Here is a 27,249-nt window from a genome sequence, read left to right on the forward strand (position 1 = left end):
GAAGAATTTGTGTTGGGGTTGTCATGGAGACAAATTCTTTATTATAAACTTATTTAAATTCAGAAGTAAGGGGAAAACATTACCTTTTCATGGTTTTCTATTAAAATCTCAACCACAATATTCTGAAACTTGATGTCCATAATCGCTGCAACAGTTTCTTCTTGTGGTCGAAGCAGCGTTGGTCCAAATACCACACCCAGATTAGCAACAGTCATTAGATTCTGTTTGTGATTATTAGCAACACTGTAAGGAAGGGGAAAGAGTAGGTAAGAGAAACATCAGAATAATCCCTCCTTCATCTTTGGCACAAATTTTACAATTGTTTACATTCCTGAAACTCCGGATGAGCTCCTTCCAGGCTCAGCCATGTGGAAAAGTACAGACATAACTGGAGCGTTACCAGTGTAACTTCAGCCTCCGTAAATTGACTGATGCTAGGAAAACCCAAATAGTTTAACCCCTTTCTGGATACTAAATCCTAAATGGCTGAATGTTCCAATCCACAGCCTACTCCCAGAAAAACAGTTTGAATCAGAAATGTTTCAAATCCTCCTAAAAACAAGTAGTTGGACCTTTGACATGTACTATTCTCAACTAAATGAGCAGCCTTCGATGTCCACATTTCAAGTCCTTCTGCCCCATTTTGCTTCCACTCAAGGTCAACGCTATTCCAATCCAATCCAAACAATCTGAAAAGTAAAGATTTTGCTGGTGTCACCAGAGAGAGAGAGGGGGAGAATGTACACATAGATACATAACAAATGCATGCATACACAGTATTCTCCACCAAATTGGAGAACCTGCTTAAATAGGGATATTCTCTGGGATTCAAATTAAGACCAATATTTGTTAATGATCGTTGCTTACGAGAGACATCTCTGGTAATTTATTGGTACCCAAACTTTGTTTCCTTCCCTCTCATGCTGGCTTGAGCTCTCCTCTCGTGTCAGCTTTCAGAGCACCACTGCTTTCTCCTGTACAACTTGCTCCTTCCTCCTAGAACACCTGCTAGGACTCCACACATCTGGGTGTCTCACAACTGTCCTTGCTGCCAGCCCCACATGCTGTGGGCAGCGTTTCCACCAAACTCCAGGGGCCTGTCCAATAACACGATGGGCTCGGCAGCTTCGTGGAGAGCAGCACTACCACTCATAGGTGCTGGAACTAGGGGTTCTGGGGGTGCTGCCGCACCCCCTGCCTTGCAGTGGTTTCCATCATAGACAGGGTTTACAGCTTGGTTCAATGGCTCTCAGGACCCCACTATACAAATCGTTCCAACATCCCTGCTACCACGTTAACAGTAACGTGTTAATTAGAAATGTCTCTGAATAGAGAATAAAAGGCCGTTCCTTTTATAGTGATTAGGATGTATTATTTATGAAGCACCATTAGTCCAATTACCTAAATCTATACCTAGACAGAATATATAGATCCAAGTATATTTATGATATAAAGTTACCTATACAGTACACACACATTTTGGAAAACTTTGGCCCATTGTTCTTACAGCCATAACCACGCTATATTGTTACTGTCTCTATTAAATTGTATATTTAATTGCATAAGCTGTGATCTAAAGCAGTTCTGTACATGCAGACAACATGGAAGTACACTCATACACACACCCACTTGAGCCTGAGTAACAACAACTGTAACCAGGAATGTGCGCTCTGGAAAAGTATGGATAATAGCATCACCATGATTACCGTAACTCCATAAAACATTCATTGGGAGCTCAAACTCACATAGGAGGCAACCAGTCCATAAAGCTACCAATTGTCTGACTGCTGGCATTGTCGGCATAAGAATGTAAAAACATATTTATACCTAACAAAAGAAGATTATTAGCTAAAGTTGCACAGCGATGATTCAGAAAGTGCCAGACGGAATACAAAAAGGCTATTAATTACCTTAGAATCTCTAATTATAGGTAAACTGTCAGCTAGGCGCTTTATACACACAGCTGGCATTTGCTGTTATCGGACACATTTTTCTACAGGGCTATGATTGCTTTTACCTACATTCTTTGTTAAGGCTAGATCAAAATGATTCCACCTGATATTTCCCACAAATTCGGACGCTGTTGAATCATGTGTTTGAATTGCTCAGATTAGGTTTTGTATGTGAAAATTCTACTACCCTATTACCCTACTTCTTAATGATTCTTTATGGCCTGTTCTATCACCCTCTCAAGAGCTTCCTAATTTGAAGACTTCAGTCAGGGGTATCCTGAGTTTTAAACTAAGCTTTAAGTAACTATCCTTCCCTTTTTCTCCTGCTCTCTCATCTCTGGAAGAAGCCACAAGTCAGGATGGCTAGCACTAAGCAACTCTAGATTGCACAACAAGAGCTGTGAATTAGAGTGTGACCAACTCTATTCTTCAAGTAGACAGGAAGTGTCATCCCAGATGTGTGTTCATTTTCTACCTTTCCAGGACACCCAGGCAGAAGAGAGGCCTCTGACAACACTCTACACTCGAGTTAGGTGCCTTTGAAAATGTTTCCCTAAGTGACTTAGGAGCCAAATCCTATTAAAAAGTCACTTAGGTACCTTTGAAAATATTACCCTTGACGTCCCTCGGTATCAGGAAGCAATGAGTATTTTAATCGCAGTTCTGTGTGTCTGAGAAATTGCCTCTATGAGTATAAATACTATAGTGCTGTGAGTTACCAAGGCTTTTGGACTGAACCCTGGAAAAGCTCAGGTTACTGAGATAATAAACTGCAATGTAATATATGGTGTCCCTTACCAACTAGCACCAACTGTCGAAAAGGGCATGCACATGCTACTGATTCAGCCACTAGGAGGCACTCTATCCAACACAAGGGGTTTATTAACCAAAGCCAACTAAAGGAGATTGACCTAACCAAGAGAATAATGGTTCATCAATAAAGTGGGTCTGTTTCAGGTTGTAATGTGAACAAAATCAAAACAAAAAGTTTCTACCCACAAAAAAGGAAGACAACACTACCTCAGAACTCAAAAGCAGAGAAATAAGAGATAAAAGATTATTACAGTTTGAACACAGCAATGCTCAATTTGATACACAGATCATTCCTCTTTTCCAGTTTCAGGGAGATCTCCTTCCAACCGTCCCCCAAAATAAATTACTTCCTATATGTAAAAGGTATATTGGAACCAGGAAAGTGCCATGAAATCCCAGTAAACTCGCTTCATATCTCCTTTCCATTTCAGCCACAAGGCAAGAGTAAGACAGAATCATGTACTTTGCAATACAGACACTGGTATTCACAAGTGTGTAAACCTAGAAGGAGAATCAGCCAACATTCTCTGTGCCCTTTAGAAGTCAATACGGTGTACAGCAAGGAGAACAAGGCAGTATTTATGGAATGAGATGCAGAAAGGAGACAAAGATTAAGTTCTTCTCAGAAATTTTTCACATGCCTCACTGGGTAATGTGGATGGCTAAAGCAATCAGAATTCACACTCAGCTCTTCACTACAGGACTCCTGCCACTTGCCCCCTTGACACCAACGCACCACTGACAGAGACATGAGTTTCCTACAGACCTCATTCTCTCACACGGGGTTGTCGTGGATACTAGTCTCTCTCCCTATTGCCATTTCCTCTACCACAAGTGGAGCATGATTTATTCCTCTATCTTCCCTCTCCCACCGGTGCCTTTAACACCACTGTCTCCCCTCTCACATACTGAATGGTATTCTCTCCCCTCTTTCGCTATCTCCTCGCACACATGGAGCATAGTTCATATCACTAGCTTGCCTCATTGCTATTCTTTCTTGCTCAAACAAATGGGGAAGGGGAGGTTTGAACTGTGCATACAAACACCATGTTCCTCCAGTTCAGCAAAGTCTCTGACTGCACGCTGCATCTCACACACTGTGTTAAGCAGTTTCACAGCACATGCTTGAATACACACAATCATCATGATGGTCAAAGTATTTCCAAGATTTCTAAAAGGAATTAAGTCACATTCTATTTTTACCCAGTCCCTGCTCAAGTGTTTCATGAATGCTAACCCTAACCATAACTGAATTTAAAAAAAATAGGCAAGTTCATGGAAGATAGGTCTATCAATAACTATTGCCACAATGGTCAGGGAGGCAACCCCATACTCTGTGTCCCTACGCCTCTGACTGCCAGATGCTGGGACGGGATGACACAGGATGGATCACTTGATGATTGCCCTGTTCTGTTCATTGCCTTTGAAACATTTGGAATTGGTCACTGTTGGAAGACAGGATACTGGACTAGATGGACCATTGGTCTGACCCAGTATGGCCATTCTTATGTTCTCTGAATTTTCGAAGTTCCAGTAATGTGTTTATAAATGTACAGACATCTGTGTTCACAGTACTCCTGTTTGAACTTTGGACCCACTATGACTCAACTATTTTGAGGCTGAACAGTTCTGAAAGCACTTGAAATGTTTCATAGCATTTTTAGTGCTCCCTTAGTTTAGCAAAACTCAGTGCATTTATAAATGTCATATTGCTCAGTCTTACAAAATAAGCTCTGCTCATTTCTCATTACCATTATCATGTAATACATCAGTGTAATAAATTGCTCTCTCATTGCATTATTACTGCTAGATGACTTTACATGGTTATGTTAATTATTACAGACTGTATTATTAATGGCTTCACAAGCATATGATCCTCCAGTATAAACTGTAGAACTGGCTTGCGTTGCAATATCTGTTATTTGAAGTGACTTGAGTAAATTTGCAAATGTGGAAAGGCAGTGGTATTGACCAAAATCCCAATGCCACAGCCTGCAGGAATCTATTCATTATTAGATTCTTTGAAAGCTCAAAGTCTGAATTACAATTTTGTAACTGAGCAGCTCTTGTTCCTTTCTTGAATAAATTAAGATGCCGTGTGAAGTCCTGATCCATAACATGGGTACTCTTCCACAAAAAGAGAATTCTTTACAACGCTAGGTTACGGAAGCTATGCTACAAATGTGTGATTCATCTTTTACATCCTTGAGTTCCATATACTTTATTTATATGCTCATTTACTATAAATTATACCTCTTCATCATGTTCTGTACTAGAAAATAATACATAACCTCCAAAGAAGGGGCATTCTCATCCCAAGGTACATTTAATATTGATCTTGGTTACAAATGCTTTTATTTAGGCATTGTTAGCTCTGTCCCTGCGCATCCAGACCCCTTAGTGTCTCTGCTGGTATTTGCTGTATTTTTCTTTTAACCTCTTGTTCCTTTCTGGGCGAGTAAATTTTGAAAGCAGATGTAATGCACTTATATTCATTTACATGGATAGGCTTTCAGTGCTTTCACATTCATGCTTTATCCCTAATGCTTGTGTATATTATTTTAAATATGAATAATGAGGAAAAAAATTGTTAGATGGTGTAGAAATGCTCTAAATAGCCTATTAATTCATGTCCCACTGCATGCTGGGGTACCAACTGACTTCTGGCAACTGGACTTTTGCTCTTCCAATTTTAAAAGAATGTTAACTTGCTGATGTACACCTTACACGACCAGTAGGGGAAGTGAAGGTTGGATGGTTCAGTGAAGTGATAATAGACAATGGAGCCTTAATCCTCTAAGTAAGTAATTCTGCTCCAACCCACATCAGTAGTGACCAAAATTCAAACATGTGATGAAAGTTCAGTGGGTTCTGTGAAATGAGCTGGTGGTCTGGGCCTACCAAATTTAAAGCGAATGGGCAAACTTTGCATTCTGAGCACAGGGGGCGGCGGGGGGGGAAGAGAACCTGAATGGGCAGAATGAATGAATTCCCCTGCACATCTAGAGATGGTTCTCCCAGGTCAGGGTGGTGGTATGTTGGGATATTATGTGGAATTATTGGTATCTGTACTCCATGTGTCCTGCAGTTGAACAGAAGACTTAGTTCTCCAGGGCTGTCAATCCAATTCCTTGCATTAGCTCTACATTCACTTTCAGAGAAGAAGGGGGGTGGGGGGGGGGGAAGTAAATCCATGTTTTGTGTTAAATTAGATTATGAATGGGTTGCCTGGATACTGTATACCACATGGTATGACCAGACGTAATTTAACACAGGGTAATGACTTGTCAGGCTTCCCTGCAGAGTAAGCACACTGGAGCAGTAAATATTTATCTGCTATGCTGACTTGAAATCAGTATTAAATAAAGATGGGGAAACGCAATGGAGTTTGAGATCTGGCAAACCTTACAAGTTGTTTCTGCCCCATTTTTTAGTTCACAAAAACTAATTCTAGTTTTATAAACTTTCACTTCCCAGGCAATAAATTCAACACATTTATTTTCAGGCACATTCAATTAAAAAACATGTTTGTTTCTCTACCTACAAAGAAACCTGTGTTAAGCAAAAAATGATGAAAACTCAGGGAGAGACACCAACTCTATGCTGTTTGTTGATCTCTGCAGGAATATTGCTAAGACCTGACATGTGACCAGATGTCTTGAGGCCGGGGCAGCTGGTGGAGTGCACTAAATTGTATATGTGTATAGTAAAATGCATTGAAAAATTTACTAGCCTAAGTATTCAGGGCCATGAGCTGGCAACAAGGGCATTATTTATTGTTGACAGACATGTTTGTACTGGTACATTATGTTATCTTAAGTTAATGCATTTTTCTGAGTCACTCAGGTCACTGGTAAACTAGATAACTTCCCCTATCCTCATCAAGTTGCTGGCAATTGATGTATTTCAAAGGAAAGGAAATTATGGTTCAAAGGACTATCACACTGCAGGGCTGTGCAAAGGACATTTTCCACTGGTGGGGGCGGGGGGAAAGCAACTAACATCTGTAGCTATCATCTCAGGTATTTTCCCTGATTGAGACCAACAGTCGAAGGAAGCATTTATTCCCTCTCAGATATTTGGTGAAGTCTAAACTGTTTCTGCTTTGGCACTTGGGGCAATCCTGTTGAAAGCCCAGAACTTTTTATGAATGGCTTAGGTGCCGTGGTTGCAGACCTACTAGTAGCGATGATGTGCTATCAGCAAGCATAGTATTGCTCGTGGTCAAAATGTCCTTGGTGCCTATATTGTCGCTAACACTTTTTTCAATATCAAAAGTCAGTACGAGATTGTGACAGAGGAAGAGGAGTAAAGTGAGGTAATCCTAGACAGAGGTGGTGTCTACCTCAGGCTGCTGTGTTTGTGGCAGTTTACAGATTGCAAGAATTAACCTTAAAGATTAAAAGACAAAAAGCATAGAGCATGCAGATGACATGTTTGGGGGCAGAAGCATGTGTGGATTCACCAGCAGCTTAGGCTTTATCACAAGAAAATACAGTAACTCCTCGCTTAACATTGTAGTTATGTTCCTGAAAAATGTGACTTTAAGCGAAACGATGTTAAGCGAATCCAATTTCCCCATAAGAATTAATGTAAATTGGGGGGGGGGGTTAGGTTCCAGGGAAATTTTTTTCACCAGACAAAAAACGATATATAATATACCTATACACACAGTATACATTTTAAACACACAGTATACATTTTAAACAAACAATTTAATACTGTTCACAGCTATGATGATTGTGAAGCTTGGTTGAGGTGGTGAAGTTAGAGGGTGGAAGAGGGAGGAATATTTCCCAGGAAATGCCTTGCTGCTAAATGATGAACTAACACTCGGCTGAGCCCTTAAGGGTTAACACATTGCTGTTAATGTAGCCTCTCACACAAGGCAGCACGAACACGAGGGAGGGGAGACAGCATAGCAGACAGAGACACAGACACCTTGTGTGTGCAAGAGAGATGCACACTGCCCCTTTAAGTAAGCTGACCCACTCTTAAGTGCATTGTCTTTTTAAGTGGATCAGGAAGTTGAGACAGCAGCTGCTGCCCCAAGCTCTCTCTGTCTCTCTCCATCCGTGTCCCCTCCCTGCTCTATATGGAGAAGGGGTAAGCGGGGTGCAGGAGTGGGGGGGGGACACCCTGACATTAGCCCCCCCTTCCTCCCCTGCACAGCAAGCAGGAGTTCTCTGGGAGCAGCTCCAAGGCAGAGGGCAGGAGCAGCACATGGCAGTGGGGGGAGGGACAGCTGAACTGCCAATTGACAGCCTGCTGGGCAGCTGCAGTACAGGGAACTTAGGGGAGCGGGAGCTGATAGGGGAAGCTGATGGGGGGCTGCCAGTCCACCCTGGTTCCAAGCCCCCACCAGCCAGCTGCAACAGGCTGCTCTTCCTGCAAGTAATGGACAAAGCAGGCGGCTGCCAAACGACGTTAGAAGGGAGCATTGCACAACTTTAAATGAGCATGTTCCCTAATTGATCAGCAACATCACAACGAAACAACGTTAACCAGGACGACTTTCAGTGAGGAGTTACTGTAACTTAATAGGTGAAGAACATGTAATAGCAGGTGCAGGAACAATGCAACCAAAACAAGACTTTCATTCCTCACAAGTCCCTTCCACAAGTAAGCTCTTCTTAGTATGACAGGGAGTGTGGTCCAGATCTCAGACAAAGGACTGAGGATTTTCTTTTATTGTTATTTTCATCTCAATGGGAATATGCAGTCAGTGTTCTGTCCCTGCAACACTGATGCGCTCCTTAGTTGCATCAATTTAATTTGGCTCTGACACACGCACGGCTTGAGAGAGGGCTGCTTCCGGATATCAAATTGGTGGTATTTTCTGAATAAAATCTAATGAGTTCTCGGAACTGTTCCGGGGTGTATTCAAGTCATCTCTGCACATTATTGAGTTTAATTGGACTACGGCCAATGAGGAGTGTGTGGGTGGGGAGACTGAAGAGGGGAAAAGTGACTGACTGGCGTTTCATTTGCTCCTTCCTTGTACAGAATACAAAAGTCTGTGAGCCTGAGGGGAATAAGAATCTTGAGCTTTGTAAGAGCTATAAGATGTGTCACCTCGCAGACACCCAGAGGGATTACAGTGATTGCTTATCTTGAAAGCCAAATAGGCACAGAATATTCCACGTCCAGTAAAGGCAACAAATTTTTACAGTCTGAGGAGAAACCAGAGAGGAAAATGGTCACAGAAGGAGCAGTTGAGGGTGCATTCTCCCTTTGATCTGTGTACAAAACCTGGAGTGAACATACCTGCCACACACAGGTGCAGGACAGGAGGAAGCTGGATTAGTGGTGAGAAGAGACAAAAGGCAGGATAGCAGAGCTGCTGGAGGGAAACTGTAAAGCAGAGTCCATTATGTCACCATGACTAAAAAATACCCCCCCCCAAATACTCCTTATTTAAAAAATAATACTTGAGCACCGACAGTAATGGCCACACACACTTCGGCAATATAGGGCAATCTGTAGCATGTTTTGGACTATTATTATAGGCATTTTTTAAAAATTGTAAGTAAGGGGTACAAGCAATGATGTACCCCATGTAATATCTGTGCACCAGTCATGTACGTGTTCTAGGAATAGGAACTTATCATGCAGGCATGAATGAGTAGTAAAGGGACGCTGTTGAGAAGTAGTTTAGGGTTTTGTTGGAAACTAACTTGGCAAAGGAGGAGCTTAAATGAAAGGGAAATGTTTTTGTGACCTTTTCCCCCCCAAGACACAGAAAGGAGATTTTTTTTTTAAATTACATTTTCCCTCCTGCAGCATCAGAAACGGAGGGTGCCAAAAACAGAAAACTTTCAGGAAGTGCCCTGCTTATCTGAGTGAGCACAACCAAGTGCATATGCATTTGAAAGAGTCCAACAGTTAGGCCCTGAGTTAATAGAATTTACATGCGTAGAACTCAGCATCTGTGCTGCCAGGGATCGAAATGTATCAGCTGGGCACATGGACTAAGTGATCAAAAGACACATTTGCACAAAAAGACGCCCCTTTGAAAGGGCCCCAGATCTCTCGTACACAATGAGCATGAAGTAGAAACTGACTATAAATAAATAGCGAACATGACTAGTTAAGTTTCACTGTCCACGCTGAGAGAAGAACAAAAAGCAAACAGCATAAATGATTAAATGCAATATTTTTAAATTGTTCAGTCTTAATCTATTTTATCCTATTTTCTTAGGTTCTGAATATTTCCTGGGCCTTTTGGGTAGCTAGTGGGGGTGAGCTGTGCCTGAGATAACAGAGTTTCTAACTGCTAAAGAGAAGAATAGCCTGGAGTCACCTCAGTTCCCCACTGGTAGGAACCTTTGCTCATGCCATGGGTCTAGATATACAGAATTAGTGTTAAACTAGAGCTAGAAATCTGAAAGAACAAAGCACAGTCCCGACCCAGAGAGCAGCAGATGTGAAATCAAGTCGCAGGGACAGAGGCACACAAAGCCTCCAATGTCCAAAATATGAGGGAGTGAGAGACTCATATTTCCTTCAATTATCAAGAAAAATAAGGAAAGGGAGGGAATGCTGTTTCTAACCTGGGGGGGAGAGGGGGGTAATATAGCAGAGTAAAGGACACCGATGAAGAAACCTACAGGATCAAACACCATGTGAAGCCCCATCCTGGGCAGATTGTCCCAACTTGACACAGATTACAGGCAGGCCAGTTGCTTTTGTGCCTCTTTTTGATTACACGCACTTTGGCAACACTTCTAAAATGTGTTGTATCGACAAAGTCTCACTGAACTGAAATGTACTTGTGGTGTAACCTTCTATATCCAATACTGGTTAGAGCAGGGGAGATCTCACGTTGTTAGGTGAGAAGGACAGAGAGTGGGAGAAGCACCAGAGAAGGACGACAAGGGTGGCCCTTTAGATGAGCTTATGCATCACTTCCTTAGGTTTAAATAGTAAACTAAGGGAAAGCACAAGATTGGGGGGGGGGAGGGTAACAGGGAGCACCATGGGAGGATAGGACGCCCAGGTAGGTATAGCACAGAACACGCAGAGCAAAAATGGTAGCAAACATTCTCTTGCAGTTAGAGGAGGAGATAAGAGGTAGTGGAAGGTTGATATCAATGAGGGCTGTGATTTTCAAAAGGTATGTAAGGGAGTGAGGCACCCAACTCCCACTGAATTTCAAAGTGCAGTTTTCCTGCCTCAGATCCAGGCTGATGCTCTGGGCCATATTCACAAGTAAACTGCACCTTTTGGTGCCAGCCTACCCCGGGCCACTCCAGAGGGGAATAACCAGCGGGGAAACAGCAGAGGGGGTGTCGTTCTCCCCTCCAGGACTTGCTTGTTCCATTTGGCAGCCACAGGAGACCCTCAGTGGAGGCTGATCCAGGAAGTGCTAACTCAACACATACCTCAGCTGCCTTGCTATCTTCTCTCTCTACCCTGCAACACCCACTTTTATATTTATTTATTTATTTATTTATTGCTGTGCTGGCCAGCTGCAGATCCTTCCCCCTGATATCAGAAGGGAGATAAGAAGAGTCACTCTCCATTGCAACACCCATGCTGACTTTCCATCATATCTGGGGCCCTGTGCCAGCATCTGCACCACACCCTAGTGAATTAGGCCAACTAACCATTGTCTATAAAGGTTAAGCGCCTATGAGAGCCAGCTGGTTAACAAACCTGTCATATGAATGCAACAAGAGGTGCTAGAACATCTTGCTGACCAACCAACCAGACGCTGCATCTTGAGAGTTAAAATTTCATAAAGAAGCCTCATTTCCTTCTGACTCCATCCTCAAATCTCTCTGTTCAGTGAAGAGAAGGAGGAGGAGGAGGAGTTGGATTTTACACTGTGCACTTCTACTAGATTTCACTTGCTCCAGCACGATTTCCGGTTTCCTCCTGGGCAAACTTGACCACAGCTAGACGTGTTGGTTCACTGCCAAGGAACAAGTGCTGTATATCACATTAAGGAGATGCCTGGACCAACTCTAAAATGCAGTAACTGAAAGCTTGATTACAATGTGAATACCATCCAGACTACGTGTAAATGCTGGACTAAAAACTTACGATTTTCAAATTAAACACATATGGCACTGCAATTCTCCTCTAATTCAGATTCACAAAGAGACAGCAAACAAGCCAGTCATTATCTGTAAAAGCTAAGAGCCAGATCCGTGGGTCTGGGCAAGCTAAACTTGGTACAGGGCCCAAGGTGGAGATGGGCACTAGGGTGACCAGACGTCCTGATTTTATAGAGACAGTCCCGATTTTTGGGTCTTTTTCTTATATAGGCTCCTATTTCCCCCCACCCCGTCCCAATTTTTCACATTTGCTGTCTGGTCACCCTCATGGGCACTAGTTTACAGCAGGGCTGCCTCAAGTTACACTGACTGTAAAGATAACTCCTAGAGGGTCACTCCACTAGCCCAGGATGGACAGAGCAAGCAGCATGTGTTCCAGCAATGTGATCTATGGAGGAGGTGGCACAGACTAGCTGGGAGTGAGGGGTAAGGCAAGAATCTGATCTCAAATTCCAACTAATAGTTTTATTTCCACCTGGGAAGCCAACAGAGATGGGGAAAAGAATCTTCACTTTAAGGCTGCACCTTCAGGTTGGCACTTTTAACTTGTGGCACTGCACTGTGAGACTAGTATTGATATGTAATGGTCCCGAGGTAAGAGTACTGCTTTCCTCTCTCATAGGAGTATTATGAGATTTGATTTATATTAGTACTTGAGGAGATAGTCCAGGGGGAACCATCAGTTTAATGCAATAGAACTTGTCCAAAGCTCTGTGGAAGCGATCGGTGAGGGCATAATAGCTGCTCAGTTTCTCAGCGTCTAACTCATTACTTTGCAAAGCATTTTGAGATGCTAGGCTTTATGGAGGGTGCTGTATAACACAAATGATATTCCATGTGCCATTGCTTTCTTGTGGGAGTTGCTTTCAGAAGCATCAAGAAAAATGTCTATATGCCGTCTACACTTCAGCTTCCATACTGGAGCCGGACCAGTACAGAAAAACACATCCACATTTCTCTAGCATAGATAGAACGTCAGTGTCAATCAGTAGATCTCAGATTAATCAGGTTTTAACAGACAGCATGAAGAAATAGTACGGGAGGGTGATTCTCATTCCCCCCACACACCCCAACTGACTTCTTTTCATACCAATTGCATACAAACCATACTGTGGGTACATAATTGAGTCACTGAGCCTTGAGAGTTACCATTACATTCTTGTCCCAAGAGAAGGCCACTTCTGTAAGCTAAGCAGATTCCTCATTTTCTCAGCAGTTTTCCCAAAGGGTATATATCAAATGAGCAGGGAATTTGGAGAAGTTCACCAGCAGTGATACAAAATAAATACAAAAACTACTCTGGTCATAGTCCAGAACACTACATCTGAAAACAGCATTATTGTTGTGTTTGGAATAAGAGATCCCACTATTACTGCGTAGAATAAAAGTGGGTGTATTTTTATTAAGTGTTTATTATTTTGGCAGGAAGAATTCCCCCCCCCCCCCCCAAGACTATTAGACTCACTTTTACAAATCCTGCCTTACTACTGAAACGTAAAACACCAAATTAATAGATGCTCAGGAAAGGCAGCGAGAAGAAAGTTGGTGTGAAAAAATCTTGCAACAAAATAAAACATATTAGTCCTTATTGTTCTTGTTTAGCTTTTTATTACTTTTGGCTGAAGATGCATGAGCGCAGCATTTATTTACAGCTTCAGGTCACTTCATTGATCAAGATCTCTTCTCTTTTAAAAAAATACTAATAGTAATGATAGAACCCACCCATGGCTTTTTATGTTTACAGATATTATTGCCAGCACTCCAGACTGCTGTATACTACTGGAACCACACAGTCAACTACACTACTAACACCTGTTGCCATAGCAGCAGTTTTTCCCCTCTTTGCAAGGAGCATATGGCAAGCCACAACAAAAATAAAAAGCTATTATATTCTATGACCCCTGCTCTCCCCAATCCTCCCTCACCAGAAAAGTCACCTTCTGTATACAGTACCATGGAATATCGAAAACGGAATTATCGACATTTTAATTGCACCACTCAAATAAGAAAAACCTACACACGCAACTGTGAAATGCAAAAATTTGAAGAGCAAGTATGTGTTAAAAACATCTACAGAGCTGGTGAATAACCTGCTGGAACCTGGCTGAAGGACAGAAAACAAATAAGAGACAGGGATTATTTGCAATAAATGAGCTTTCAAAAAGCACACCTTGAGAACAGGCTCTGATCTTCCAGCCAGCACTAAACACAGTCTGAAGCTTCTAGGACTCCCCAGCCGCAGTCTATCTCATGTCAGACATTAGTAATAACTCACAACTGAAAGCCAGCTCAGAAACAATGAGAAAAAATTATTCTCTCACATTATCTTGTATGTTAATGCAAGTGAATGACCAAAGGACCTTAGTAACAAGAAACATTTTGGTGGCCTTCAACCAGTGGTTTTCAAACTTTTTTTCTGGCAACCCAGTTGAAGAAAACTGTTGATGCCCATGACCCAACAGAGCAGGAGAGGAGGGGTGTGGGAGGGGCAGAGGGTTGGGGTTTGGGCTGCAGAGTGGGGCTGGGATTGAGGTGTTCAGGGTGTGGGAGGGGGTCAGGGCTCTGGGGTGGGGCCGTGGATGAGTGGTTTGGGGTGCAGGAGAGGGCTCTGGGTTTGGGGATGGGGGGGTGGGCTCCGGGCTGGGGTAGGGGATTGGGGCACCAGGGGTACCTCGGGTGGCTCCCGGTCAGTGGTGCAGTGGGGGTACTAAGGCAGGCTTCCTGCCTGTCCTGGCACCATGGACCATGCTGTGCCCCGGAAGTGGCCAGCAGCAGATCCGGCTCCTAGGCGGAGGCACGCAAGCAGCTCTGTGCGGCTCTTGCCTCCAGGCACCACCGCACCCCCAGCTCCGGAGCGTGGAACTGGTGCTCGGGGCAGTGGCAGCACGTGGAGCCCCGTGCCCCCTCCCCTCTGACTAGGAGATGGACCTGCTGCTGGCCTCTTCTGGGGCGCAGCGCAGTGTCAGAACTGGTAGGAACTAGCCTGCCTTAGGCTATGTCTACACTACCACAGTAAGTCGACCTACACTACGCAACTCCAGCTACATGAATAACGTAGCTGAAGTCGACGTACCTTAGGTCAAGGTTACCATAGGGGTCTACACTGCAGGGGGTCAATGGAAGAAACTCTCCAGCGACTTAACTTGCTCTTCTCATCAGGGGAAGAGTACAGGGATCGACTGGAGAGCGATCTGCTGTCTTCAGTAGACCCACTAGATCGACCGCCAGTGAATCGATCTCAGAGCATTGATCCCAGCTGTAGTGTATCATAGAATCATAGAATGTCAGGGTTGGAAGGGATCCCAGGAGGTCATCTAGTCCAACCCCCTGCTCAAAGCAGGACCAATCCCCAGACAGATTTTTGCTCCAGATCCCTAAATGGCCCCCTCAAGGATTGAACTCACAGCCCTGGGTTTAGCAGGCCAATGCTCAAACCACTGAGCTATTCCTCCCCTCCTAGACTTCTCTGCTCATAGAGCCATAGTGTTTAGGGCCAGAAGGGACCATCAGATTACCTAGACTGACCTCCTGTATATCACAGACCACTAAGCACAACCCAGCCACCTCCATACCATACCCAACAACTACAGTTAGACCAATAGCCCTCAGGGAAAGAACAGGCTGGACTGAGGTGTATCAATGATCAAGGCCCCTGCCATGGAAGGGAATTGATTAAGTGAGATATTTCCAGATATCCATACTCCATGCAATTTGAGAGAGCCTACTACTTTCACTTTACTAAAAAGTGGTGCGTGGAAGGGGGAATGGACCCCAAAAATTGAAGAGAACAGCTGGCTCTAACTGCTCCATGGTGCTATGGATGGTGGAGAAGGTAGCGAAGACTGCTACCGTTACATAAGAACAGCCATACTGGGTTAGACCAATGATCCCTCTAGTCCACTATCCTGTCTTCCGACAGTGGCAGTGCCAGACGCTTCAGAGGGCATGAACAGAACAGGGAAATTATCAAGTGATCCATTCCCCATCATCCAGCTTCTGGCAGTCAGAGGTTTAGGGTTGCATGGGGTTGCATCCCTGACCATCCTGGCTAAAAGACATTGATGGATCTTTCCTCCGTGAAGTTATCTAACTCCTTTCTGAACCCAGTTATACTTCTGGCCTCACTTCCCCTGGCAACTAGTTCCACAGGTTGAGTGTACATTGTGTGAAGGAGTACTGCCTTTTGTTTGGTTTAAACATGCTGCCTGTTAGTTTCATTGGGTGACCCCTGGTTCTTGTGTTATGTGAAGGGGTAAATAATACTCACTTTCTCCATACTAGTCATGATTTTATAGACCTGGATCATATACTCCCATAGTCATCGCTTTTCTAAGATGAACATTCCCAGTCTTTTTAATGCCTCTAATAATTTTTGTTGCCCTTCTGTGCACCATTTCTAGTTCGAATATATATTTTTTTCAGATGGGGCAACCAGAACTGCACACAGTATTCAAGGTGTGGGCGAACCATTGCTTTATATAATGCGATTATGATATTTTCTATATTATTTCCTAATGACTCCTAACACTGTAAGCTTTTTTGACTACTGTTGCACATTGAGCAGATTTTTCAGAAAACTATCCACGATGACTCCCAGGTCTTTGAGTGGTAGTAGCTAATTTAGACCCCATCATTTTGTATGTACAGTTGGGGTTATGTTTTCCAAAGTCCATTACTTTGCATTTATCAACACTGAATTTACCAGTCACCCAGTTTTGTGAGATCTCTTTGTAACTCTTTGCAGTAGCTTTGGACTTAACTATCTTGAGTAATTTTGCCACCTCATTGTCTATCCCCTTTTCCAGATCATTTATGACTACATTGAACAGGTCCCAGTACAGATCTTTGGGGAACCCTGCTATTTACTTCTCTCCATTGCGAAAACTGACCATTTATTCCTACCCTTTGTTTCCTATCTTTTAAGCAGTTACTGATGCATGAGAGGCCCTTCCCTCTTATCTGATGACTCATTCCTTTGCTTAAGAGCCTTTGGTTTGGGACCTTGACAAAGGTTTTCTGAACATCAGAGTCAGGGCCGCCCTAAGCAAAAAAAAAAAAAAAAGGGGGGGGGGGGACGGTCACAGGGAGCGCGATGAGAGCGGTCAAGGCGGCTCGCAGGGGGGTAAAGGGCGGCGCCTCACAGCCAGGTGAGAGGGCCCCCCCCCCCCGGCCTTGGGGTGCCTCTCCCAGCCAGGCAGGCGGAGCCCCCGGGGTCTGCAGGAGGTGCTGGCTCAACCGCTCCTTTAAAGGCGGCTCGGCTGGGCCGGGCTCAGAGCGGCGCGGGAGGCGGAGGCTGGTGCAGGTGGTGGGGAGTGGCGCGTCCCGGCAGCATGGTGAGCGGCGGGGATTGCTAGTTCCTGCCCCCCCCGGGCCGGGGTCCATGCCCCTGCAGGGCTGGGCTGGGACTGGCGGAGTGTGGGGATCTGGCCGGGAGCTCCAGACTGGGTGCCAAAGCACACACACACACACACAAAAAAAAAAGAACCACGGCAGGGTTACAATGTGCCACCCCAGGCACGTTCTTTCTCGTCTGGTGCCTGGAGCCAGCCCTGATCAGAGTACATTACATCAACTGGATCATTCCCAGTCCACACGTTCTAGTAGATGGGGGAGGCATGATTTCCTTTTACAAAAGCCATGTTGACTCTTCCCCAACAAATCATGTTCATCCACGTGTCTGATAATTCTGATCTTTACTATAGTTTCTACCAGTTTGCCTGGTATTGAAGTTAGAATTCCCAGTCTGTAGTTGCCAAGATCACCTCTGGGGTGCATTTTTAAAAAAATCAGTGTTACATTAGCTACCAACCAGTCATCTGGTACATAGGCTGATTTAAATTATAGGTTCCATACCACAGATAATGTTCTGCAATTTCATATTTGGAGTTTCTTCAGAACCCTTAGGTGAATACCATCTTGTCCTGGTGACTTATTCCTGTCTAATATATACATTTGTTCCAAAACCTCCTCTAAGCCTGTGACAGAATGCACCTGTGTTCACACCCTGAACACTATTTTACATCTCACAGTGCATACTTTGTACCAAGATCATTTTAAAACTTATAGTTTGCTGGTCATTATTGTCCAGATAAAATGTGTGCAGCAATATTGTATGTGAAGTTATACGATTCCACTGTACAGTTTTATTAACACATATTCCAAACTGAGGTTGGCAAACAGATTTGTCTTTAAAAAAAAAAAAGGTGTGATCTGCTTAATTTGCATTTAAGCAGTAAATAGAGTAATCAAGCAGGAAAGGAAACAACGGACATTCAAACAGTTGAGGGAAAAGCAGCAGGGAACATCCTGCCATATAGACCCTGTCTCCTGAATCTCTTCTGGAAATGTTGTTCAAGATGGGGAGTGACACTATAAAAATGAGGGATGAACACCTCAATCCATCTCCCTCACACTGGCATTCACAGTACCTGAAGGACAAAGGAAGCAGCGCTGGACTGTAGAAGGGGTCCTGACCTAGAGGATTTGGTCAGTGAGACTGCTGAAAGCATATGGTGAGAAACATTGCTTGAATCTAACATAGTTTGTTAAGTTAGGCACCATCAGCATTTTAACTTTATTTTCTTGTAATCATTTCTGACTTTAATGCCTCATTACTTGTACTCACTTAAAATCTCTCTGTTTATAGTTAATAAACTTGTTATTTGTTTTATCTAATCCAGTACGTTTAAATGGATGTGTTTGGGAAACCCCATTTGGAGTGACAAGCTGTATGCATGTCATTTCCGTTAAAGAAATAACAGACTTTATATAAACTTGTATTGTCCAGGAGAGGTCTGGGCAATACAGGACATACATTCCTGGGTGAAAATCTAAGATGGGGGCATGTTAGCATCACCCTGCAGTATAACCAAATAAGAGCCAAGTGGTGGCTGGCAGCACACTCACAGACATAGCTGGGAGTGACTTGCATGCTGGAGGCTGTTTGAGAGCTGTCCAGGCTGGAGACTACAGCAGCAAAGCATTGTAAAAGGCACTCTGGGTTAGAGAGGAGGAGTGACACAGCTACTCAGTCTCTGGTGCCTGTTAAGTCACAAGGTCTTTTCCCCTTACTTGATGGAATGACCAAGTCAATCCAGACCTCTCTCTCTGCTAACCATAGGGCTGGGGTGAAAGAGAGAAGCAGGAGCAGTTATGGAAATGAGAAAGGGAGCAGGGGGGAGAGGAGGAAATGAGAGTGGAAAGGAGGAGGAGGCAGCAAGATGGGAAAGGGGGAAGAGACGAAATCCAAGAGATAAATGGGCACTGACATCAGAATATGGGAAGGACAGAGACCACAATAGGGAAATGGGATCAAAAATAATGAGAGGAGATTAATGTTCTGCCCTCCAGAAAATAATGACGGGAGAAGGAGATTTATTTTTAAGGAAAGGAGAAACCAGGAGGAGGCACGAGATGAAAATAAATTGTACAGAAAGGAGGCTAAGAAACAAAATAGGAGACAATCAAAGAAATGGAAGAGGGAAGGACAGACACCTTTTGGGGTACATTTAATTTAGCATTTTACATTATTTTCCCATCAGGAAGTTCATCTTTTTAAAAAAACAAAACAAAACTCTGAGCAGAGCCTTCAGACAATACATTAAACAAAAGGGGGATTTTCCTGCCTTGTCTGCAAGAGGTAATGCAGCAAGGGAGGCAGTGTTTGAGGAGTGGAGTCAGCTATGCCGAGGCCATGAGTGTAACTAGTCTATCCTCCTCCACACACACAATTCCCAAGGCATGTTTAGGCTCCACAGAATAAAGACCTGTCCCAGTCAATTGCTTCAGGGACTAAGGTGCTGTAACAAAAAAAAAATCAATCAAAATCTGGGGAGGTCTTTATAATGTATTCCTCTATAGCAGACAATTCTGGGATTCTTCTATGCAAGAATGCAAGATGCAAGTTCCTCTATGAGTAGTAGTAGTAATATGGAGACTGAAAGGTCAGTTGTCGGGGAGGGTGGGGGGGGGAGCTATTCTAGGCTGCAGATGTGTGTTCTTTCTGCAAAAAAAACCAAGTCTTTGAATATAGCAATGCTGTAGGAGGTTAAAAGTTTATCTGTAAAATTGGAACAAAACGTTGCTGGTTTACATATTACAGGAAACCAATCATTAAAATACATTTTTATCAACTAGGGGAATTCCCCCCGCCCCTTCATTAGAATTTCATATTTAATCCCCCTCCTCCTCCCCCAGTAAAATAAAGGAAAGAAATAGGCTTGTTTTCTTCTTTATTTCACACAGTCTAACCCAGGGATTCTGTGCAAATGACAGTCACACAGGGATTCCCTGTGCCAGATTCTTCTTGGAGCATTGAATCCATTGCCATTTGTTAGGCTATAAATAATTCATGAAGTTTGTTTGGTGTCAGGCTTTGATGACAATTTTATCAGTGAGTTTTTAAAAAGACACCTAATGGAAGACAGGATGTGGCTGGGGGAAAGGGAAGAACTGCTAACATATCAGCATCAATGCTGCATATTTTATTGCCCCTGTACTCTCCTCCCACACTCCTTGCATATATAATTTTGTCAGCAAACTGCATGGGGTTATCAAAATTTTATGGCTGTCATAAGCTAGACGCCCAGCAAAAAAAGCCATTTGCACAGAATGGTTTTCAAATGAAGAGGGTCTTCATGGTTCTGCTTCTCCTATGCTCTGGACTAAACTTCAAAACACTTTAACACCAATTAGTCATGCTTTGAAATGGCCTGTGGGCAGGTTTGCCATTGAAGCATTCCTCCAACTTGGAAGACAAAATAAAATTCAAGTTAAATAAGTTAATACGCATCCTGAGTCTACTTAGATGTGGGAGAGGTGGCTGTCTTAAAATCCACTGGGAAAATGACCCCATTCTAACCAAAGCCTCACAGTTAAACTTCCTAATTCATGAATTTAAAATGTAGCAAGCTTTCAAAAACTGGGCAGCTTCAACCTGTGCAGCTGGCCCTTACCCAGCAGACAGTCTATGCAGACATAGCTTTTGCCAGCAATGTAGAATGGGGAAGAGGAGAGATGGGGACATACTCTTAAGAATTAATTATGCTTAAAATAAGAACTCCGGAACATGAGGCTCCCCCAATGGGTTTTTCAGCACCATCAGAGGTGAGGAAAGATTCTCCTCACCTTACTTCTCACCTTCTTGAGCAAACAATTACTAGGCAAAGTAAGGCAATTTCTCCTCAGCATTCATTTCTTCTTGTTTTCCTCACTGTACCTGCTGATTTTCCTTCCTAAGTGTGGTGAGGGAAGACCTAACATGTATAGTAGCAAGACTCCAATGTACTCTTGCGAGTCACCAGCAGGAGAGGGCTGGGTTGACTCTACTTAGACAGTTCTCTCATGCAAGGCGACTGCATGTTATTCCTAAATAAGGTATAGAGTATTTGGTCTATCATGACTGTTCTTCTTCTCCTATATGATCCAAATGAAAAAGTATGTGCAGGGAGGTTGGGGTGAGACTTCTAAGCTCATAATTGATGTCCCCACCCATGTAGCAGTGAAAAAGTTTGTTCAACTTTACAGTTCAGATGAACCTGTGACCACCCACTCATGGTTAAGGGTCGCCAAGCATCATCTCTGCGGAGACTAATCTTGACTGTTTTGAGATTCAATCCACTCTCTTCCAAATAAAAATTCATATCAAAAGTTTCCTGAGAATAAATGTGTACAATAATTTCATTTAGCAACTGCATGCAGTTAGAGCAAGGGACCTTTGAGTGTAAATATCTCTAGTGTTTTGAAAGAAAATCAAAGTAGACTTAGAAGAGTACAGCATCCTTGATTTGATTCTCACAAGTTTTCCATTTTCTCCACTTCTCCAAACTCTATAACAAAGGTAAGGAAACTTCTGCCATAGGTGTACTTCATTTGCCTGGAAAGCACCAGGCATATCTATAGTGTTGTGTAAAATGACAAACGAACAATAGGATTGTAAGTACAAGACTGCACCAACAATTAATCCAATTTGACATGACTCAAGTAAAAACATGGAGAGATGAAGAGACATAATCTCATGATAAGGAATTTGCATCTCAAAACATTGACAAAAATCTTTAATCTCTACAGGACATACACTCATTTGAACACCACTATGATAAGCCCATAGCAGGTTTCAAAGACCTTGACTAGTGTGGTCCTGGAACAACTGAAATTAACAAATGTGCATTTTAGAAAAAGGCTTGAAAAGAGGGGAGATGTAATAGCTGTCAAGGATCTGAAGGATGCAAATGTTAAGGAGGGAACAGAAGAAGATATGAATAGGAGTAATTGGATAGGGCTGACCAAAGGAAAGCATAGGATGACTATCAGGAAAAGTTTCCTAGCAATAGGGGCTATAAGATGATAGAACAGACTCCCTAGCAAACTGCTGGAGGCCCCCTCTTAACTTCTGGAGTATGGACTATCAGGTCTCCAATTTCTGAATTTTAAACTCATTCTGGACTGATATGCTGAGATCCGGGGTGGGTATTGACATGATCTATAGAAACCTTTAAAGTGCCACTCCATGCCAAGATACAAAAGGAGTGCAGAAACAGGGCATTATTATTTTCATGAAAATGAATAGTTTTAGGAATGAGAAAGTCAGCTACGTTCTACCTCTTAGTTATAATCCTAAAACCCAGTTACAGAAGTTCCCAAATCCCTTTCAATATAGCATTACTGAAGTGAAAAACAAAAACAAAAAAATAAGGTAATTTATACTCACAAAGAAGAAAACATTTTAAAATTAAAAAATATAATCTGTCTCTTAAAATGCAAAGAGCAACAGGGAAATAAACACAGTATCTGGCAGAATTTTAACATTGTCTGATCCAAGCCTGTTCAGTTATTAGACTACCCAACAGTCTCCAGATCTTACCGCGTATGCCATCTCTATTAGCTAGCACTCTCAAGTATTATTAAATATTTGAGAATGTTTTTTTAAAAATCGGAGCAATTCTGAAGGTGCTGGATTGACAGTCCAAACCCTTTTATTGCTCACCTGCAGAACATCAGCAGCACAGGTTTACGGACCAATGCATCCCAGACGCTGGCCTGCAGGAAACATCTCTTTGTGGGCCAGAGGGTGATTTAGTCATTGTTCTTTTCAATTCTTGGCCCTTCTAAGTCTGACAGGGATGCCAGTATCTGTAGTATCAATCATGGGATAGATGCACTTGATGTGGACACTTTCCTATAGGAACTGGATCGATACCTTCCAATCATTTTCACATAGGTAACCAAAACCAGATGCCATGACTTTCAGTGACAACTAGTTTGACCTGGTTTTGAAATATCACCACTCCCTGAGTTTCTGGGTTTCCCTAGCACTATCAATCATCTCCTCTGCACCTTGTTTGCTAACTAAAACACCAAACCCTGAGGTCCTAATTCAACCCCATTTTACCTAAGCAAAGTTTCATCATCTTCAGGTGGAGTTTGCCTGAGTAAGGGATGAGCCAGGATCTCAACATTTGGCTCCCAAGCAGTAGACTGTTCGACTCCAAAATCTGATTTTAGACTCAAGGTTTACCACAGCATTCTGGGAGGATGTGGTCCTTAGTTCTTTGCATGGGGTCCAGGAATGTATTCCATATGTAACAACTGCCAGCAACATAACTCTGAATTTCTGTGACAGTTCCACTGTACAAGAAACTAGAACCTCAATGAAATAGGTGAGAAGTAAAACATCCCATAGAGGGGCTAAAAGAAAAACCAAGAAAGCAAAGGAAGCTGAAATGTTGGAAACCAAAAAGTGCAAATTCTATTAATGTTTAAAATATGTGAGTTTAAACAAGCCTGGCAGCTGAAATGGTTCCCCACAAGAGGCACTGCAAGGGGAATAAATATGGACCTTGACGTTCTTTGTCTTTTTACAGCAGCTGCAGGTGGTTTCAGTTACATACAATAATTAAATTAGCCACACAACGTGGTCGCTCTAAGATTTCAAACTAATCTTCACAATGATCTCCTCAACCTCTGCTTCTTCTTCTACTTTGAAACAAACCAAAACCCTCACAAACCAAAACCTAATGGAAGAGGAGGAGCATGCTTGAAGGATTTCATGCCTCTCATATGAATCTGTGAATGACAAGCTGCATGACAATACACAGCAAGCTTCAGTTAAGCAATTACTTTCATATCCATTGTATCTAGCATGCACAATGCCTTCACACTTCCAGATTTCTCCGCTTGGCCTCCATCTTCCAATTGCCTTCGTTCTTCATTGCAACTCAAGTCACAGAGAACTGGTTCTGCTGTTTTAGGTTTGCCATTCAGGAGTAAGCAAGAAAGACAGTAACTTCTTGTGAGTGCTAATAAACTCAAAACCTTAAAATCAAAAGCATTATTATTACTCTTAATGGGCTTGTCTCCAATTAGCAAGTACCCCAAGGGGATGGTTTGAAATAGTTTCTTGGAATGATAGGTTTTAAACCTAGGAAGGGAAAAACAACCCTTTATCCCTCTGAGTAAATAAAATTATTAGTGGCTTCATTCTCTTGATTCAAGGAGATAATATACCAGAATGAATCCAGAGCGCAATTAACAATGGAACGCATGGGAGCTGGCCAAAAACAATTGCAGAACTAAACACTTGATGTGGTCTGGTTTAGTTACAAAACTGCATATAGAAAGTATACACCTTATGTGTATGTGTGAACGTGTGCATATATCAAATACAAATGCAGCCAAGGGCTTTCAAAAGTAAATTGTGATTTTGAGTGCACAGGGGGCTTAATTTGCAAAGGGCGGGTGCTCAGGGTTCTGGAAAATCAGGTCTCTTTCAGGGGTCTTAAGTTGGCACCCAAAATTACTAGTCACTTTTAGAACTCTTAATGTGTATGTGCACACATAGAGAGAGAGAGAGAGAATCCATCTTCTAACTAAAATATGCCTTTAAATATGTAAGAGACTAGATGGAGTGAGGTAATATTTTTTATTTTTCTGTTGGTGAAAGAGACATGCTTTTGAGCTTGACGTGTAAAGTTTTATTGTTATAACTTTTCCTTTCCACATCTCTCTTCCTGCCTGTGGAACTCTGTTGGAAGCAACTTTTTATATCCAGCGTGGTGAATTAGCAAGTAGCACTTCAGCCTGTGGTATTTTTAGAGCTATCCAGGTTAAGGCCTCACTGTGGAGAAAACTGCTGGAGGATTTGCTTTTAAAAAAATACTCTTGATTTGGCGGACAGAGTATTCAAAAATACTCCGTTCCCTACATAGTAAGTCTCCATTCTTTTGCCAGTAATTTCAGAGCTGGTGCGAAATTGGAATACTTTGCTCGAGTGTGCAATATTTTTTTCTGTTTATTTTTTAATTACATTTTTAATTAGTTTTAATGATGGTGGAAGGTGCCAGATTTAATAACTCTGGTCTTGAAAACCAGCTGGACAAGTTTGGGTAGGAACTGGAGCCAGATGGAGCCAGCAAAGGGGATACAGCATATAGGACAGCAGAGAGGGTGGTAGGGTTTCTCTGCCTAACAGGAGAGTGTAGTCACCCTGCAGCACTCTGAACCACATAAAGATTAAAGAGTTTGGGCTTTAGAAGATTGCAGAAGAATCCAAACTAAAGTTAGTAGTATTTTTCTGTAACTAATGTCTGTTTTCCCTAGCCTTACTGATTGGGAGGCCGAAGAGGGACAGCAGGGAAAGTCCAAGAGGAAGGAGAAAGGCAGAAGTAACAATTAGCATGTATTTAGCCCATTTCTCTCAGGGATTTTTAACACCTTTTATAGACACTAACTTATGAATCCTCACAATATCCCTCTGAGGTAAATGTTATCCCCATTTAACAGATTGTGTGAGACACAGAGATAAAGTGACTTGCCCAATGGCACATCAAGTCAGTGGCAGAGCTGGGACTTGCACTCAGAACTCTTGATTTCCAGTCACATGCCCTAATGCATTTGCTTCAATGAGACCTCAAAACAGACAACAGAGTGCCAATCAAAACCTACTTTAAACAGAAAATAATGCTGTTTTTTCTATGGAAGGATACTCGTACTAAACCATCCTGATTTATCAAGCTATGGTCATGAAACAAGCCACAGTCGAATCTAAACTAAATCCTTCTTCTAGCAAGGGAGTGGAGAAATAACATCTAAGACCAGTGATTATGATCAGAGGCAACTGATCTAAATGAACAAATAATACACCTCTACGTCGATATAACGCTGTCCTCGGGAGCCAAAAAATCTTACCGCGTTATAGGTGAAACCGCGTTATATCGAACTTGCTTTGATCCGCCAGAGTGCGCAGCCCCGCGCCCCCGCCTCTCCCTCCCTCCCTCCCCCCCAGAGCACTGCTTTACCGCGTTATATCAGAATTTGCGTTATATTGGGTCACTTTATATCGGGGTAGAAGTGTAATTGATATCTATATTGTGCCTTCCAATGCAAATTACATACAGGTGTAGTACTTTTGCAGTACAGCCATCTATGGAGTTGGAAATAGCAACAGGTGAAGAACAGTGGAGTAGGGAAATTTAGATTGTTGACACCAAGTAGAACCCTTGCAAAATGTGCATTGACTCATGAATGCCCACCCCCATGGACTAAAGCATTTAAGAATCTATCTGAAAGACCTCCACTTAGAAAGCCCTACGGAATATGATGTTATATTACGAACTCGGGGAAGGAGAACAAACTAAACATTCCCATTAACACTTATAACTACTCTGGTACAGTGCTACCCAAAGTAAAAGCCCTGGCAGGCAGAAAGGTTGGTGTGGCAACTTTCACCAAGTGATTATAATCTCATTCCAAGGGCAGATGTGCCTGCCTGTGCTCAGTGATCATCATGCAAATCTGACACAAATTTAATTGTTTTGAACTTTTACGTGAAACTTCTCACACAAAAATACTGAACATTAAAGCTTGCTCAGTGTGGGAACCCAGTGTGTTCCAAGAAATCCGAGATCTTCTGTCAACAATCAATAGGCACCTGTTTTAAAGGGCCTATGCATTCAGCTGAGTCTGAAGTAACATAGCAATACAGGAATTGTTTATCTCCAACAGTGGCCAGCACTAGATGCTTCAGCGAAAAACCCTGCAGTAGGCAGATGTGGGATAATCTGCCCTCAAAGAGACTCTCTTCCTGAGTCCTGGTAGTTAAGATTTGCTTAAACTCTGAAGCATAAGCTTTTATATGCCTTCAAAAACTTTTTTTTAGGTATTTACTATTAGAATGCTGAATATTGTTATACGTGTAAAACTCCAAGCCCTTTTTAAATTTTGCTAACTACTTGCCCTTCAATGTTATACTGTGGCAATGAGGTCTACAGTCCAATCATGCATTGTGAGAAAAATTATTTCTTATCAGTTTTAAATTCGTCACCTTTCAATTTCATTGTGTTATCTCTTGTTCTTATATTAGGAGACAGGGCAAAAAGAAGTTCCTGATATGCCTGCTGACTACCATTCATATCAGCCAGGATAGG

At 42.6% G+C, this 27,249-nt stretch overlaps 1 protein-coding gene across 7 annotated transcripts in view; it reads right to left on the reverse strand.

Annotated features, from left to right (window-relative positions):
• ARHGAP26 (Rho GTPase activating protein 26) overlaps positions 1 to 27,249 on the reverse strand; it is a 597,030-nt gene that overhangs the window by 109,420 nt on the left and 460,361 nt on the right. For all 7 annotated transcript variants that reach the window (XM_042850866.2, XM_042850865.2, XM_065554977.1 and 4 more), the window contains one exon: positions 84 to 243. In XM_042850866.2, coding sequence (XP_042706800.1) covers positions 84 to 243 — 160 coding nt within the window. The remainder of the gene's footprint in view (positions 1 to 83; positions 244 to 27,249) is intronic.

This window comes from Chrysemys picta, chromosome 8 (assembly GCF_011386835.1).
Source record: "Chrysemys picta bellii isolate R12L10 chromosome 8, ASM1138683v2, whole genome shotgun sequence".
Taxonomy (NCBI): Eukaryota; Metazoa; Chordata; order Testudines; family Emydidae; genus Chrysemys; species Chrysemys picta.